This window comes from Centroberyx affinis, unplaced genomic scaffold (assembly GCF_046629955.1).
Source record: "Centroberyx affinis isolate AG114_WGS23_722 - 3 ecotype Tasmania unplaced genomic scaffold, CSIRO-AGI_Caff_v1 ptg002205l_1, whole genome shotgun sequence".
NCBI lineage: Eukaryota > Metazoa > Chordata > Actinopteri > Beryciformes > Berycidae > Centroberyx > Centroberyx affinis.
Window position 1 is genome coordinate 94690 of NW_027280509.1, and position 16546 is coordinate 111235.

At 43.1% G+C, this 16546-nt stretch overlaps 1 protein-coding gene across 2 annotated transcripts; it reads left to right on the plus strand.

The window, feature by feature from the left end:
* Positions 1-891: 891 nt before the first annotated feature.
* On the plus strand, positions 892-8860 carry gprc5c (G protein-coupled receptor, class C, group 5, member C). 2 transcript variants are annotated; one of them, XM_071532533.1, is made up of 5 exons: positions 892-1057; positions 3158-4206; positions 6701-6801; positions 7661-7799; positions 8334-8860. In XM_071532533.1, the coding sequence occupies exons 2-5, from the start codon at positions 3219-3221 to the stop codon at positions 8348-8350; spliced, it is 1245 nt and encodes a 414-aa protein (XP_071388634.1). In that variant the 5' UTR covers positions 892-1057; positions 3158-3218; the 3' UTR covers positions 8351-8860. The 2 variants fall into 2 exon arrangements, with proteins under 2 accessions (XP_071388634.1, XP_071388633.1); XM_071532532.1 differs by having other exon boundaries at positions 7661-7795.
* The last annotated feature ends 7686 nt before the right edge of the window (positions 8861-16546 follow it).

The following is a 16546-nucleotide window of genomic DNA, read 5'->3' on the forward strand; positions in this document are numbered from 1 at the left end:
AGCAGCCCACCAGCTTTATATGAGTATATTTTTATATATACATGCTTTATAAAAGGGATGATGTGGCAGTCAAGTGGTCTTTAAAATGTCTGTCTTTGAAATATATCCATTCTAAAATGAGATATCCACCATCTGAAAAAAAAAAAAAATGACGCGAATAAAATAATTATTGACATGAAAGTAACACACATTAGTAAAGTTAATGTATGAGTCCTGTACTGAAGAATACCTTTGCTTAAAAAATAGTACTGTTATTATGGTTCTAATTATCTGCAGTTTTGAAATATTGAGGAATTTCAGGTAGCAGAATTTTACCCTAAATGGATAAAAAGCATTTGGGAATGAAACTCTTCACCTAAGGTCCAGTTGTCTTGACTCCATTATTTGCCTTTGCTGCCACCCTCATGTAGGAAAGCACATTGACATGCTGGAGGATTTACCACTTTTCACCACCAGATGGCTCTTCATACCACTTTGATGAGATAATTATTCCGTAATCAAGTTTCTACTTCTCTGATACACAGAATAAGTTGATATTCATGAAAACTGTTTACCTTAAAATTAACTAAACCAATGGTGTTGCCTATGACTCTGTTAAGTAATAACGAATAATGAATGTTATGAAAAAAAAGTCAGAACAACTGAATGGACCAATTGGAAGGGTTAATCCACACAACAATTTTGTGAGGAAGTAGTGTGTGTGTGTGTGTGTGTGTGTGTGTGTGTGTGTGTGCGTGTGTGCGTGCGTGAGAGAGAGAGGGAGAGAGAGAGAGCGAGAGAGAGAGAGAGAGAGAGAGATTGTGTGTGTGTGTGTTTATTGCCCCGGTCAGGTCTTTGAGCAACGCTTTAAAGTGAACTGTGCTGAGATCAATCAATGTAATGAGGGATTCTATTAGGAAATTAATCAAGAGTGCAATCTTTCGTTAACTTTCTTCCCTCGATCATTTTATTATGAGCGCACTTTGTGCCGGTGTCTCAGTCCGGAGCAGGTGAAGAAGCGAGTTCTTGGGGAGAACAACAAACTACAGACCTCTACTGAAGCGGATCAGACCTTCAGGTAATGCATCTTTCACATCTTATTTTATTTTCCTGTTGAAGATGAATAATAATGATGCTGCATTTCGACTTCTACAAAGTTTGTGTATTGGCTTTGTGAGATTTGTATGTGGCTGTGAATAATTTAACGTAAACAATTGACCCACACACTGGAAAGAAAAAAAAACCCTATACGTTTCATGTAGCGATATGTTTCAAAATAGCCTATACAAAAGTGTCAAACACTTAAAAAAAAGTATGTTAATGGATTTCAATCGAGTGCAAAATATATTTTGGATCAACAGCATAGGAAGTGTCTAAAATATATTTCGAATTTGTTATATTCGAAATATATATATTTAAAATGTATATATATCATCAGACTCTTTTACAGACTACTTTTGCACTTCTGCACTTTTTGACTTGACGTCCATTTAGTTGTACAGATGTGCAGGCGATGCCCATTAGGCTACTGTACGTGCATTTTTCGTGGTTGGACACATAGGCTCTTGCAGTCATATAGCTGCTGCTTCTTAAAAGCAGTGGTCCCCTACGTGGAGCCCGGGCCCCGCAGCGGTCTGCTGCAAAATGAGGAATAGTTTAATTGTTTTATTCATTTTTATAGGACTTTGAGAGAATATTACAGGAATGATTGTTCTGATCAGAGGTTTCACTCTCCTCCACACTGTTGTCTCCCCACTTACAGAATACACAGTTGTCTCTGTATCATATCATATGGAGAAAAAAAAACTTCTCAGATGGGGTCCCAAAAGAGTCCATGGTCTAATGTTTATCCATTTTGGGGTCCCTAAAGTTTGAGACCCCCTGTTTTAAAGGAGAAGTCTACCATGTGAGATACTAATGCATACAGAAGGCCTAGTTACTAGATAGCCCCCCTAATGACTTATTTCATTTTTGCCTGATAGTACAATGAAATATCTAAATACCTGCTTTGCATTCCTACCTTGAACATTCAGAAATGACGAGCATAATATGAAACAGTTGGTCCTTGAGCTCTCCATGGTAACTGAGGTGAAAATGCCCTTGATGTCTACTTGTGATTGTGAATGGCTGCTAATATTGCAGCATGCCTCTGTTTGAAAGCCCCGAGACCTTGGAATAAATACTGTAGCGCATGCATGGTTCTGTGTGTGTGATCAGAGGTCCAACTCTAAAACTAAACCAAATTGGAAGTCTATATTTCCTCACTTAACAAGTAATTGACTGGATGTGCAACCCTACATTAGCTGGGATAATTGGCAGAATTGGCCGGAAAATGACATTACGCAAAGGGACTAATCAAATCTAGGTGCATGGAATAAAGACGCTGGACTCTTTAGTCCATAAAGGTCCTTGTCCTGACTGAGTGACCAGAAACACTGAGCATCCGCCACCACACATCCATCGATTTGGCTCCGGGACTGTCCTCAGCTCAGTGTAATTGGATCTGATGGGGACAAAGAGAAACAGCCTGGCACAGCAGAAGGACAAGTCTGGGACTGTGGAGATGTTCATTCAAAAAGGCTGACAATGTTCTGTGTTGTTGTGATGTAATTTAATAAAGAGCCTTGAAAAGGTACCATGGAATGTGCCACTCCTCGATTTGATATATATGTGTATTTTTTGCAGCTGTACATTTTACAATGACATTCTTATCCACGGTACCTCAGGTTTTTTGTGGACTCTCACCTCATTGATTCAAGGTGCACTTTATTCTCAACGTAAAAAGAAACAATATTTGTCGACAGATCCTATTAATGATTAATAGTAGAGTTGGGAAAAGGTCCAGGGTTTGAAGTTACTGGGACATTTTTTTATAATTGGTGGCTGGTGAGGTTTTACAGCTATTTGATGCTTTCATGCTATTAATAACAGTTTAGTCAGTTTTCATTACATAGTTTTATGGGAAAAGTTAACAGAAAACATGACATCATGATTAAGGTTATGTTTAGATTTCCATGTGTTTGTGTGTGCACACTGACTCATGCATGAATAATATTTGCCTGATAGGGTGTAGGCTGCAGTATCACTTATTTTGAATGGATGACGTTGTGTCTTAAGACTCCTTAAGATCTGTCCACTTCCCAGCTTTCTCAGACTCGCTCTCTATCCATGTGAACAGGTGCTGCTGGGATCCAGGAATTCAGCTGTTCCTCCTCTAGTCTGCTCTCATTCTTCAGTCTATGGCTGCCAACATCACCCCCCAGGGCTGCGGCCCTAATGTGGACTCCCTCTACTACAACCTGTGTGATCTCGGCGCAGTGTGGGGCATCGTGCTGGATGCCTTCGCCGGGGCCGGCGTGGTGTCTTCCATCGTGCTCTTCATCTCGCTGCTGGCCAGCCTGCCCTTCGTGGCGGACAAGAACCGCAAGAGCTCGGTGGCTCTCCACGCCTGCTTCCTGCTCTGCACCCTGGGCCTCTTCTGCCTGACCTTCGCGTTCATTGTAGAGAAGGACTTCTCCACCTGCGCCTCGCGGAGGTTCCTCTTTGGAGTGCTGTTTGCCGGCTGCTTCGCCTGCCTCCTGATGCAAAGCGTGAGGCTGAACATCCTTGCCAGGCGGAACTGTGGGCCCAGGTCTTGGGTGCTGTGTCTGGGGGCGGTGGGGCTGTGGCTGGTGGAGGTGGTCATCAACACAGAGTGGCTAATCATCACAGTGGTGCGCCACCCGCAGCAGCCGCTCAACGCCTCGGCCGAACCTGGCAGAGCCACGGCAACGCCCTGCAACATTGCCAACCAGGACTTTGTCATGGCGCTCATCTACGTGATGAACCTGATCCTGGCGGTGGTAGTGGCAAGTCTGGCCATCATGGCGGGCAAGCATAAGCAGTGGAAGAAGGAGGGCGCCTTCATCCTCTTGACGAGCTTGGTCTCTGTCGGGATCTGGGTGGCGTGGATCGTCATGTACGTTTATGGGAACGAGAGGACGGGGGGTCCCAGGTGGGATGACCCCACCTTGGCCATAGCCCTGGTGGCAAATGCTTGGGTGTTCCTCTTCTTCCACACCATCCCAGAAATCTGCTGTTTGGCCGTTGAAGACGACAGCCCGCAAAGCTACGCGGAGGACCTGTACCCCAGCCGAGGGGTGGGCTACGAGACCATTCTCAAGGAACAGAGCTCCCAGAACATGTTCATGGAGAACAAGGCTTTCTCTATGGATGAACCCAACCAAGGTACGTAGCGTATGTCACCTCCCTCACTGACATCTTCACTCAATTCCAATGTCAAAGCTTCTCTGAAAACAGTCGATCATAAATGATGCGTGTTTACCTTCACCATTCACAATTCCTGTGAAACCTGTGAGGTGAACTGTCACGCTACGTTCATGTCATGTTGGATTTACTGTAAATGCGAGCTGCTAACTGGGAAAACAGTTAGCAGCTCACCTCAGCCTCCTAGTGGTAACCTAGTAGTCCAGTTATTGTTATATCACACTTCTACAATCAAATCTACTTCTGAAAAGTGCTAATTATCTGCTGCAGTTTGTTTATGGTTGATTTTAAATTCATAAATGAAAATTATTTTAGATGTAGGTGTTCCAACAAGTTAAACACATGAACGCTTCTAAGTTGTCACAATGAGATGTCATCTGTTTTTCCTCTTCTTCCGATATGACGTGAACGCATCATTATGCACAGCAGTACATTTTCATTCGTCAGGAGACTGTTGTTAGTCCTACTTTGCCTTGTAAATCAATGATTTTCTCGCTACATATATATATATATGTATATATATATATATATCAACAATTTCAGTTTGTTTATGAGATTACCAGAAAATGAATTTAAGAACATGGACACATTCATTATGCAAATAATCTCACACAGTAACCTCCAGTGTTATGTACACTGTGTCTTTCAGGGAGGTTACTATGTGAGATTATTTGCATAATGAATGTGCCCATGTTCTTAAATTCACCTTCCAGTAATCTCACAAACAAATTGATGTCACACAGAGTCAACATATCTAACACTATGAGCAAATGTCGAAGTGGAAGTACATCATATCTTTCTGACACATGGTTTACAATGGGACCATTCAAGTGTACATGCTGTGCTTTGTCTGTATATAGTTTGTTATATTAAAATCTCTCTCTGTCATTATAGATTATTCAGTATGACCTTGATGTATGAAACAATATATCTCTAAAGTCACCAGTTACAGATGAGCAATCAATAGTAGTTTCAAGTCCATGAAAAAAAAATCATTGGAAAAGACCAAATACCCTACGAAACGTCCTGAAAAGGTAGTTTTGCATCTATGCGATGACCCTACAGAATTTGAGATGCTGAACAGTATCTGATCTCGCAGTAGCAGAGCCAAACAGAACAGAACACACTGTCCTGCACCCTACACCCCTCCGTGGCTCCCTGCCTTTGATGCTGGCCAGGACTGATCATCAGGGCTTTTGGTAGAGTGGGTGGGATAATCATAGATGGTAATGCGGATGGCGCCATGTGGCCAGTCAAGCCCTAGAAGGCTATTGGATGTCTTTCACTGGTCTGTCAGCTTGTCAGTTTCATGTCTTTGAGGTGTAATCCAATTTGTATCTTATCTTTTCTATTCAAAAATCACTGACATATTATTTAATTTTGGATTTGTGATGAATAGTTATTATTGCATTCACAGCCTACAAGTGATGGGACGATAACGCTTGTCTCACAAAACGATTCAATATGCGATAACACAAAGTATGACTGCAGAATTATGTTTATTTCTGAGCCACAAATCTTTCTAGCAATGGCTTGCCAGAATGTAAACAACAACTTAAAAATGTCATTGCAAAGTGCAAATAATATAATTTGGATGGAGAGCTTGTGAAACTGTGATGAGCAAGACATCTCATCTGTGATTACTGCTGCAGATTAAAATGTAGCTAATATTGCGATTCATTTTTCTGCCCCGCGATACGTATTGTCACATTTTTGTATTGTGATATATTGAATTTCGAGTTCCGATCTGGTGGTTGCTGCACAAAGCTCCAATATTTGACTAAACCCCTCAACCCTCCCTCTGCAGGGTTAAACTTACAGTGGAGTTTGTTCCTTACGTTGTGGGCTCTGACCAAAAAGTCAATGATTTCCCTCAGCTGTAGGACATGAAAATTCATTCAATCTACCAACTTCTGTAGCACACATTCCACTCCCATCGTTGCAGCAGGTGATTCAGAGGGAATGAGCCATTCCCTACAGTATGTGTTAATGAATGTCTAGTATCTAACTGTGTCCCTAACCCGCGTGTCATACACAAACACACTCCCACTCGGTCTGACTCCGATTCCCACCAGAAACACAGCGGCTTGTGTTTGCGCTGCCGCGTCGCCGTGGAGACGGAGGTGTGGCGCCGCTCTCATCCAGGGGAGACATTTCACAGGAAGAGCAGGCGCTCCCACCTGAGAGAATGACGAGGTCGTCTCACACACCCATCTGTAGAGGATACATAACTCGAAGCACAAACAAGATAAAGGCCTGACGGTGCCTCTGTTGCTTACGGTCTTGTCATGGTGATTAAGTGCTGTGTTTGTAACATAAGGCTTTCACAGATGGTTGCCAGGGAACACTGAATGCCTGGGATAGTGCTCAAGAGGCCTAAAGATATTGAGAGGGCTTGTTTTCATGGGTGACAAAATGATCACGTTTGTTGCTTTTCCCTGTCTGTCCCTCCCAGGTTCCAAGCCTGTTTCCCCCTACAGCGGCTACAGCGGTCAGCTGCGCAGCTCGGTGTACCAGCCCACTGAGCTGGCTCTCATCAGCAAAGGAGTGGGGAATGTGAGTAGGCCCATGTTTGCATACGCACATTTGAATATGTTGTTTACGGCCACCTTTTCATAGGAAATAGGGTGGCGTGAACAGTAAAGATACAGTCGCTGGCACTCACACTGCGGTAGGCAAAGCTGTATTGGAATGAGGAACTTATATTGATAATAGTCAAAAGAACTTTACTTGTGAGGCACTTTTTCTGAAGCAAAGTGTACAAAGTGCTTCAGAATGGAGAGAAAGGAGACAGAAACAAGAAAGAAAAGAAGAGGACAGTGGCAACAGGGAAACATCATTACCAGAGGTGGAGACTCGTCAGATTCAAGTCACAGTCTTAATTGCTTGAGACTTGACTTGATGCATGAGGAGAAGACTTGAGACTTGACTTTGACTTGTACTTTGATGACTTGAAAAGGTTTCTAAAGTCTTTTTGTGTTTGTGTAAATGACTAAGATTGAAAGTGATGAGATTTGTTCCAGCAGACGACTGAATTTAAATTCTGTTTTCTGAATTTGTATGGAATGATTGAATTTAATAATTAATTTATTAATTTAAGTTGAAACCGATTATAGAAATCAAACTCATGATGCACTTAGCAAGTTTTTATCCTATTGAAACCATGTTGCATTGAAAAGTCCTAGATATTTAGTTTTCTTTAAGATTTTAAATTGATACTAGACTCTTGATTTGTTCTGACTTGACTTGCTGTTCTACATTTAAACTTAAGACTTGAGACTGACTTGGTCACACCTCATTACATCAAAGCAGGTTGGTAGAAATAGGTGTTAAGAAGTGATTTAAAGGATGACACAGACTTCGGGGAGCTTCTCTTGGATGTTTTTGTCATGGCCCATCTTATGACTTCACGCAGCACCAGGCGGAGCTGTCCTACGACTCGGCCATCCCCCGGGCTTCCACCAACTCGGCGGCCAACAGCGGGAGCAGCACCCCCTCGCTACACACCGAGATCGCCGATGCCACACACACACAGACAAACGGCAATAGCGTAGGTCGTACCCTGCCCCCCCCCCCTCACACACACACTCCTCTCCTCTTCACTCCTCACCTCTCCTCCTCAGTTTCTCCTTATCCACTTGCCTTCCTCCAGATGCTTCTCTATTCTCCTGCCTCTGCACATGTAGTCCTTTCAGCTCTTGCTGTATCCATAGCAACTTCTTCTAACAGGTTGCCTATGAATCACTTCTTTGTCTGGCTGTTTTTTTTTGTTTTTTTGGGGGGTTTTTTTTACCTTGTGGAGCTATCCATCTCTCAATGCCTCGTGTCTTTTACCCTGCTCGTTCAATATGCTGGATGGACTGAGTCGACTCTGTACTGTGACCATCTTTTCTCTTAGGGAAATGGAAGAAAAAGTGGAGGTTGTGTTTGATTAAGTTGTCTCTTTTACTTTTAGTCTCTTAAATATTTCCTGTCATCTTGTATCTTCTAAAAACCCGCTTTTCTTTCTTCCTCTTATTTTGAAATATACTGAGTAAAATAACAGTACAGTATGTTTAACTATATCCTCTCTCTCTTTCACTCTTCAGGGGAATGGACTGCATAGGAAGACCCAGTGGTGAATACGCCACAGCTCTCAACACCCTGTCCAAGACATTTCAGTTCATGTATTTTCATTTGCGCCTGCTGACTGTATCTCCTGCTGTTGTCCACGGTTCCCTAAGCTGGTTCTAAGAGGAACCACCGGCCCCCGACATGTGGAGGCGAACGCTGGGTCATCGCCGCTGATGGAAAACAGTTAAACCTTCTATTGACGGACTATCAGACAGTACAGGCCCTCATTTGGAAGTCAAAGCACGGGGTGAAGCCGTGGCTTTGCTAGAGAACAATGACGTTTTGCAATGGTCGCCATTTACCGAGAATGGACTGTGAGCTCTCCGCCGGGCCAAACGACACAGATGAAGAGTGATGGTGCTGACATGCAGAATGCTGGAAGAGAATAGGCTCCCTAAGCATCAGGAGTGTTTTTGGCACGACGTGATTATGCGGTGTACACACACGCACGCATACAAGTGCACTTCTCCTCCCTACACACACACACACACACATACACACCAACTGTGGCACCTACACTAGAATCAGTGGAGCAACAGGTGGGAAGTAACATAGCTACTGTAATCCCAGAGGTGGAAAAGCAATGGAACATTTTATATTTGGTTTGGCATAACTAGAATGTGTGTTTACACCACCTGGAAAAAAGAAGGATATAACCTATAATCACATATACTCATATATTAGGTTGCAAGTGTGCACGGTCAAGTTTAATTGTAGGTGTCAATATATATTTTTGTGCCTGGATTGTGAATATCATTTGTAGCACACAGAATTCACACATCACATGGTATTGATTTCATGTAAATATGTTGTTAATGTGTCAATGGTTCCTCATTGCATGGAATTTTATGAAAATGCATATTTAAAGAAAACTATTTATAGCACTCTTATGTGCTATTTAATTTTTACCAATCAAACCAGCGTGAGCATCATGCCTTCATCGTAATGTATATTTTGTTTTAAGAACTGTTGATTGCACATCCCGCAGCCACTGATTTTGTTTTTAATCGAAATAAATATTCACTTGTGGAACTAAGTGGCATGTCGTCTAATCAACATGTGATGAAGTTCACATGAGGATATGAGGTCATGAGGGTGTGTTGTGACAGTGGAGGTGACGGGAAATATTTCCTGTATGATAACTGAGCAGATCACTGGTGCTTGCTGGGAGATGACATCTCAAAGGGTAATTACTTTGGGAGTGGAAACTGACCCCATTCTCTCTTCCCATTACACAGGTGATTTTCATACTCACTGCCCTCGGGCTCTGCAAGCGTCAGACAGAGCTAGAAGACTCCAGAGTCAAGGTTATGGGAGGCCACAGCAAGCCAGACAGAAACAACAGCTCAGGAGTCAGGGCCACTCTCTCTCACACAGCTCTTTCAACAGAGAGATGATTGGCATATGAGATATGAGGGCAGAATGAGCCATTGTTTTGTCTGGAGACTGCTGACATTTATTTTGCCTATAATTTTACTATACCATATTAAGAACAATTATTAGGGCCCAAGCACCGACTTCTGTGCGAAGCCCTATTGTATTTAGTTCGTGGAGTATTATTATTTTTTGTCCAAATGAATCGCATTTTTGAGGGGCTAAAGGTGCTCGAAAAGTTGCGAAACTTTGCACATGCCTCAGAAGTGGCGAAAAATTATATATTTTATGGGTCTTGTGCATGGGTGTGGTAAAATGGCTCGATAGCGCCCCCTACAAAATTTCAACAAAGTAGCCCTCGCGGTACGTTTCACTTGGACGTACGAAACTTGGTAGGCACATGTAACATCCCAAGACTTAAAAAAAAGTCTCTTGGTGCCATGACCTAAACCCAACAGGAAGTCAGTCATTTTTAATTTTTTGTGACATTTTTGTTCATTTTTGACCATTTGCAGGGGTAATCGGATCCACCTCAAACTTGGTCAGCGTGTATAAAAGACCTTAACAATGAAAAGTTATCAAAAGCTTGAGTTTTTTGTTGAACGGCGTGGGCGTGGCGCGGCGCAGCATGTTTCGCCAAGAAACAGGAAGTGGCTGGTAACTGGACTGTACATGGTCAAATCTGCCCCAAACTTCATACATTTGATAAGCATCCCGGCCTAAAGACATCCACATGCCGATATTCGGTTATAGTCATAGCGCCACCTACTGGCAACAGGAAATTACATGTTTTATACTTTGCTGTACTCCTCCTAGCGGGTTGACCAGATCCACCATCAAATGTGGTCAGAAAAGCCTTAAAACCTTGATGATGCTTCATTGTGAAGATCGGGAGTCTTCGTCGAATGGCGTTGCCCTGGCGGCGCGGTGAATTTTGATGTTTCGCCATGAAACAGGAAGTTGTGTTAACTTGAGTGTACATTGTCCGATCTGCACCAGCATTCACATGCTGGACTAGAGTCCAGGCCTGAGGACATCTACATGCCAATTAGGAGTCATAGTCATTGCACCAGTTACTGGCAACAGGAAGTAAGCCTTGTGTGACAATCATCATTTGATTTACATGAAATTTTCATGGTGTGGTCTACACTTGATATACTGGAACATAACGTATGATTAGTGATTAGAGAGTGTTCTCCAGCACAACATAGTGGACACAGGAAGTAACATTTAACTCCTTCCTGCAGTGTCCAAAACACATGAAAATTCAGAGCCGCATCGACCGGTCGGTGTCTGGTTACGACGCCGCAGCTGTGGCACACCCTGACGTGCACAGAGGTGCGAGGGCCCGATCATCGCTGTTTGCAGCTTTAATTTGATGGATTTATTTGAATAAAAGTGCAGCCTCTGCATCTTGTGTCAATCAGCCTGTGATAAACAAATTATTTATTCCACACACAGCAAGACTGCAGTTTTTGGTAACATTACACAGGCCATGCTATTGTTTGATTACAAGTTGGTAGACAGTGTAAAGGTCCATGAGGCATTACGTGAGAGGAATATTAGTAAGCACCCAAATTCAATCATGTTTATCATCACGTGCGATCGCAGTAATGGATCCAGCCTCACTGACATCAGATGGCTGGAGGCATGAAGGTCAGCAAAGGGGATGGAAATAATTGATTGTGGTTAGAGTAATCTTTCCCCTACAATGCCAAAGTATCTCCCAAGTCTCTTTATACTAAAAATACATTTCAGTCACTCAACATCTTCTCTATTCCCCAATGTTGGAGGGATTTGGAAACGTGTATCCAGGTTTTCACCATCAAATCTTCCCACAAACTGTTTACTCAGAAGAGAGTCCACTATCTGTGTTGGGCTTTGCGTCATCTCAGCTATGACGGTGTCAGCTGCCAGCTCCCCCAATCCAGGCCCATAACTCACAGGCTTTAAAAACTAGATATAGACTGGCTGCAGTGTGCACACTCCAACGGGAGCTGTCTGAGAGAAAGCATATCTTAATGAGCTGAGCTGATATAGATTCTGCTGTGTAAATAGCAGCTGTCAATTTACAGAGCCACTGATAATGCAAAAACTGCTGGATACTATAATAACTTGTCAAAATGTAATAAAATGGGCAGAAAATTTATTAAAACCTGTTAATGTAATGCTGGATAATGTAATATCATCACATTATGATGTAATAATAAATTGGTTAATAACGTTATAACTAGAAGAAGAATGTAATAATTCAAGCTATTACATCCCTTTTGAAGTAATAATTGTTGGTTAATGTAATGATGTGATGTCATTTAATACATTAACAGGTTTGTTTTACGTTTTTGACCCAATTACTGGGACAAGTTGTTACATTATCCAGAAGTTATTACATTATCAGTTGCAACAAGCCCTTATGTAACCCCCTCTCTCTCCCGAACATCCCCCCCCGCTCATGTTTCAGCATGCCTCTATTACATTCCCCCCATCTGTGTCAGGCTGCTTACTGTGGCACAGGACTGTGGTAACACACTGGGTGGCTGGTGGCGGCTGTGGTCAAGAGGTTGACCTGTGATTTATAACCAATCCAACTGCTGTGGCCTGATAACCCCCAGGTCCCAGGAGAAGGCGATACGGGCCGGGTTACATCCCAAGTCTATTTAAGGCTCAGCAGACTCTGCTATCACTATGTGGACAATTACATGTGTTTTATGTGGGATTCTCAGTTTCACATGGTAGACAGTAAAAGGTTATGTGACACTACTGCTGCAGGCTAGATAAGAGATATGAGAGGATATATTAAGGATAACATGACATGACATGCATTGTCATCTTCACCTTTTATGTCCAGGGGAAGGGAAAAACAGGATGTTTCATGTTCATTTCACATCACAGCATAGCATTCTGCTGAGACAGTGTAGAGTTATGAAAGCCCTGACCCCAATTTATTCAACAGTAGGTTCAAGTAACAGAACTAGTATATTATGTAAGGATAGGAAGGTCAAAAGTGGAGACGTAGCTCTTTGTTTTAGCGCCCACACATTAAGCTTTGTTCAGATGACTATTATACAACTACAGTGTGTCTTCTTGATGCCAAATGCTCAATACTGTCTGATGAAGCCATAGAAATGACTGCGGTCTGCATCATTCATGGAGTGAAAAGTGATGCATGATGTGATTGGTTATTTACAGGACCGGTAGCTTGTTGTCTCCCATTAGCCTGCAGTCATATTGGATTTATCTCTGCACACACACACACACGCACACACACACGCACACACACACACATACACACACACATACACACAGCGTCAGTCAAACTTGTAGTGAAAGCCTGCTTCTATATTTTGTCTATTTTCACAACCTTGCCCTTAAAGACTTTGACTCATAGATTGTAAAAAAGGCATATATCTCTGGAAATACCATTATTGTTACCTGGTAATGAATACAGATTGGTTTAAATACATTCATTTTTGTTGGCATTTCGATTTTATTTACACATTGACTGACCTGGTTGTTTGCTGTTGCCTTGTATTATATAGTGGAGAATGAGGCCATGACAGGCGACGAAGTTCACGCAGATTCAAGCCGTGACATCTTTACTGCATGTATACACCTTCGCCTTAGCATGCTGTTCCATATAACTGTAGTCGGGTGAGGTTGTGTGTCCAGCGGGATACAGAGGCACCACAGCATGGCCCGTTGCTGGAAGAGCATCACGAGTGTTAGAGATGTCTCACTGTGAGGTAATTAGTGCTAGAAGGCTGCACCTGTGTCCTGCTGATAGTGCAGGTATCTGGACTGCCAAGCTTTGTCCAGTGAGTTACACATACACACAATATGCGATCAAGCCAAGACATGAACCGCAGTCAGCTATCATTACACTGCTGAGCAAAACGGCAAGGGAAAAAGTTGCAGCGTTCCTGGAAGAGCCTTTAATATTCATAAATGTCACTCAGGCTCTCTCTGTGCAGAGGACATAATGTAATAGATATTGTTTACATCCTATAAAGGCCGATGTGATTTGGTATTCAGCGAGGCAAAACACACTTTTCAGAATGTGTGTTAAAGAGGTAGATAACCAATACAAACATCACGTCATTACCAACAGAGTGTGCATTAGAGTCCGTTTATTTGAATACGTGTTCATTTCATTTTGCCTTTTGTTTATCCAAGTAGGACATTGGCCGATAAACTTAGCCCGGCGTGATCGGTGCCCAGAGCTCCGGCCCCAGTCAAAGCACCTCTGTCCCTCCAAAATAACACTCCCCACCTCTTAAAAGGCAGCCCCCCTCCCATCCCGAATCTGCGGGCCGGGCCCCCACGCCTCAGCAAACTGAAAAACAGCAGCATGGCCAAGTCTAAACCATTGATGAGTTCACATCAGGAGCAAACTCTGAGCCAAGGTACACATTCAGGCTGTTCTGCTTCTGCTTTCCTGCAAGCATGGGGTGGATCTATGAAACATACACCAGTGTAAAATACAGTCACTTGTAAGATCATACAACTCACAATACTCTATTTCATCTTCTAACTCCAGCAAGTGAACCCAGCCTGAACCTCTGTGCGGTTTACCAACAGGTTTACATCACGGCTATTACAGTACTATACAGAGCTCCTGTGCGGGGCCACAGGGGTGAACTGTGGAAGTGTTAGATGACGGAAGTGTTAATAGCCGGGGGCCACCGATCGGTCAATCCACTTCCACGGCAGGAACACGCCGTGCATTCAGGCCCGTTCATTTGAAGTTACTCAACCAGCATGGGCCTCTATGGATCCTGTGACCTCACGGCCGAGCTAAAGAATGATTTACCAGCCGCTTGCACCGAGCTGTGGGAAAACAGAGGGTGGCTTGTTTCATGGCATGATTTGGTAGACAAAGTTGATAAGTACAAATGGATTATAAGGTTCAGCGGAGCCGACATTTTCATATCCATGGTGAATTTTCATATGATTACATATGCATAGGGCATTCCCTGGATTTACCTATAATATATGATGCAAGAGAAACATACAAAGTGGAACCCAACTTGTGTATGGGTCAGCTTAACACAGTGCTGAGGAGATTTACATGGTAATGTCGTGGACAGTCACTTCAGTAAGAAAGCAAGCATCCCATAGGTGACACCTTTTCTCAGCTTTTACCTGTGAGGTTTGGCTCCCTACTCATTTGTGCTTAATTGGAGTGTTCTTCTGATGCCTCTCCACTGTTTGTCATGTTATCCTCGTGCCCTCTGAGGGAAAAGGCTTTGCTGTATCATGTCAGTCATTAGCATTATCGGTGACAGCTTCACACTGCTAGGACTGTGGGGTTAGAACCCATCATAATGGAGTTGGGAATCATAGTTTTATTTTGGCGTGAAAAGTAGGAATTTAGACTGATCAGCAGGCAGCTTTGACTCTAGAAAATGCTAATTTACACCAACATGTTGCGTTCAAAAATAATTCTATGTGTAGATAGAAAAAAAAAAAAGATGCAGTCATGTTTTTGATAGATATGGGTCCCTATTACTTTGAAATTGAACCCTATTTCTTGTTTTTTCTTCTTTGTTGTCTTTCTCCATCCATCCCCCTATTTCAACCCCCTGACTGACACACACACAAACATGTTTTTGACCTTTCTGACAAGTCTGCATTTGAGGCGTGTCACTGAGTTGTCATTTTGGAGCAGTGGCACGGCCGCTATACGGTCCAGGAAAGCGAACAGTGTGGTCTTTGTGCGCTCGGGACAAAGCTGGCGCTGTGAGTCAGCCAGGAAGACCTTGAAGGAAGGACACCTGAGCACCAAAACACCTCCCTGCTACCTTTTTAACCAGCCTCTTTGTATGCGGGCTGTCAGATCCTGAGCTCATCCTCGCAGGCTCACAAACGGAAAAGATGCTCGGTTATCTGAGTCGCCTCTACTGGGGCGTTTCAGCGAAAAGCTGACGTGACGCGGGGAACTGGCACGATCAGACAGAAAAACCTTGTTGCCCACTTTCCCCTATTTTGAAGGACTTTGGGTGAGCTGTTTGCCCAGACTGTTGACACAGCTGTAGCTAGAAAATACCTCTTCATTCAGGCACCACATAGTCACACTACAGTATCAGAGGTACACTAAGTAGGCACAGATAGCTCAACACATGCACAACTCTGCCAATCCCACCAGGAAAGGGAAAACATTCCTTTTGCCAATGATTTGAGGCCACTCTGAAAACTGGAGATACGACTTTTAGCACGTACCACTGTTATTTTAAAAAGGCACAATTCTGAGAAATCTTTGGTTGATCTTTCTCATATATAGTGGGGCAGTGCAATGCTGCCAAGTTGTGGAATGTGCAACTGCTGATAGAAGTACTGCCAGGCCTTTTTGTGCATGCGGTGTTTCACCAGGATTATCAGTGATGAAGCTTATCCTTCAGCTCTTGTAGAATGCCTGCAACCAGTGCTAAGCTGTTTATGTTGGGGTTCCCAAACCTTTTCACATTAAGGACCCCCCAAATAGATCTGCATTAGGCCATACATAGGCCCCATTTAAAAAGATATCAGATTTTGTCCCATGGAAGCCCATCTGAGAAAATATTTGTTGTTACATACTTGGTACAGAATTATATACCGGTTTATACTGTAGGTGAGGTGATACCAATAGGGAAAAGAATGAAAGCTATGAGCAAAATAGTCATCCTTGTAAACACAATATTTTCACTGTGCTAACCTCCAGGAGGTGAAATAATAGTGGAATGAATCGCTCATTTTTCTGGGGACCCCTTGGAATTCCCTCAAGGACCCCTGGGAGTCCCTGGGCCCCACTTTGGGAACCACCGGTTTACGTGAAATG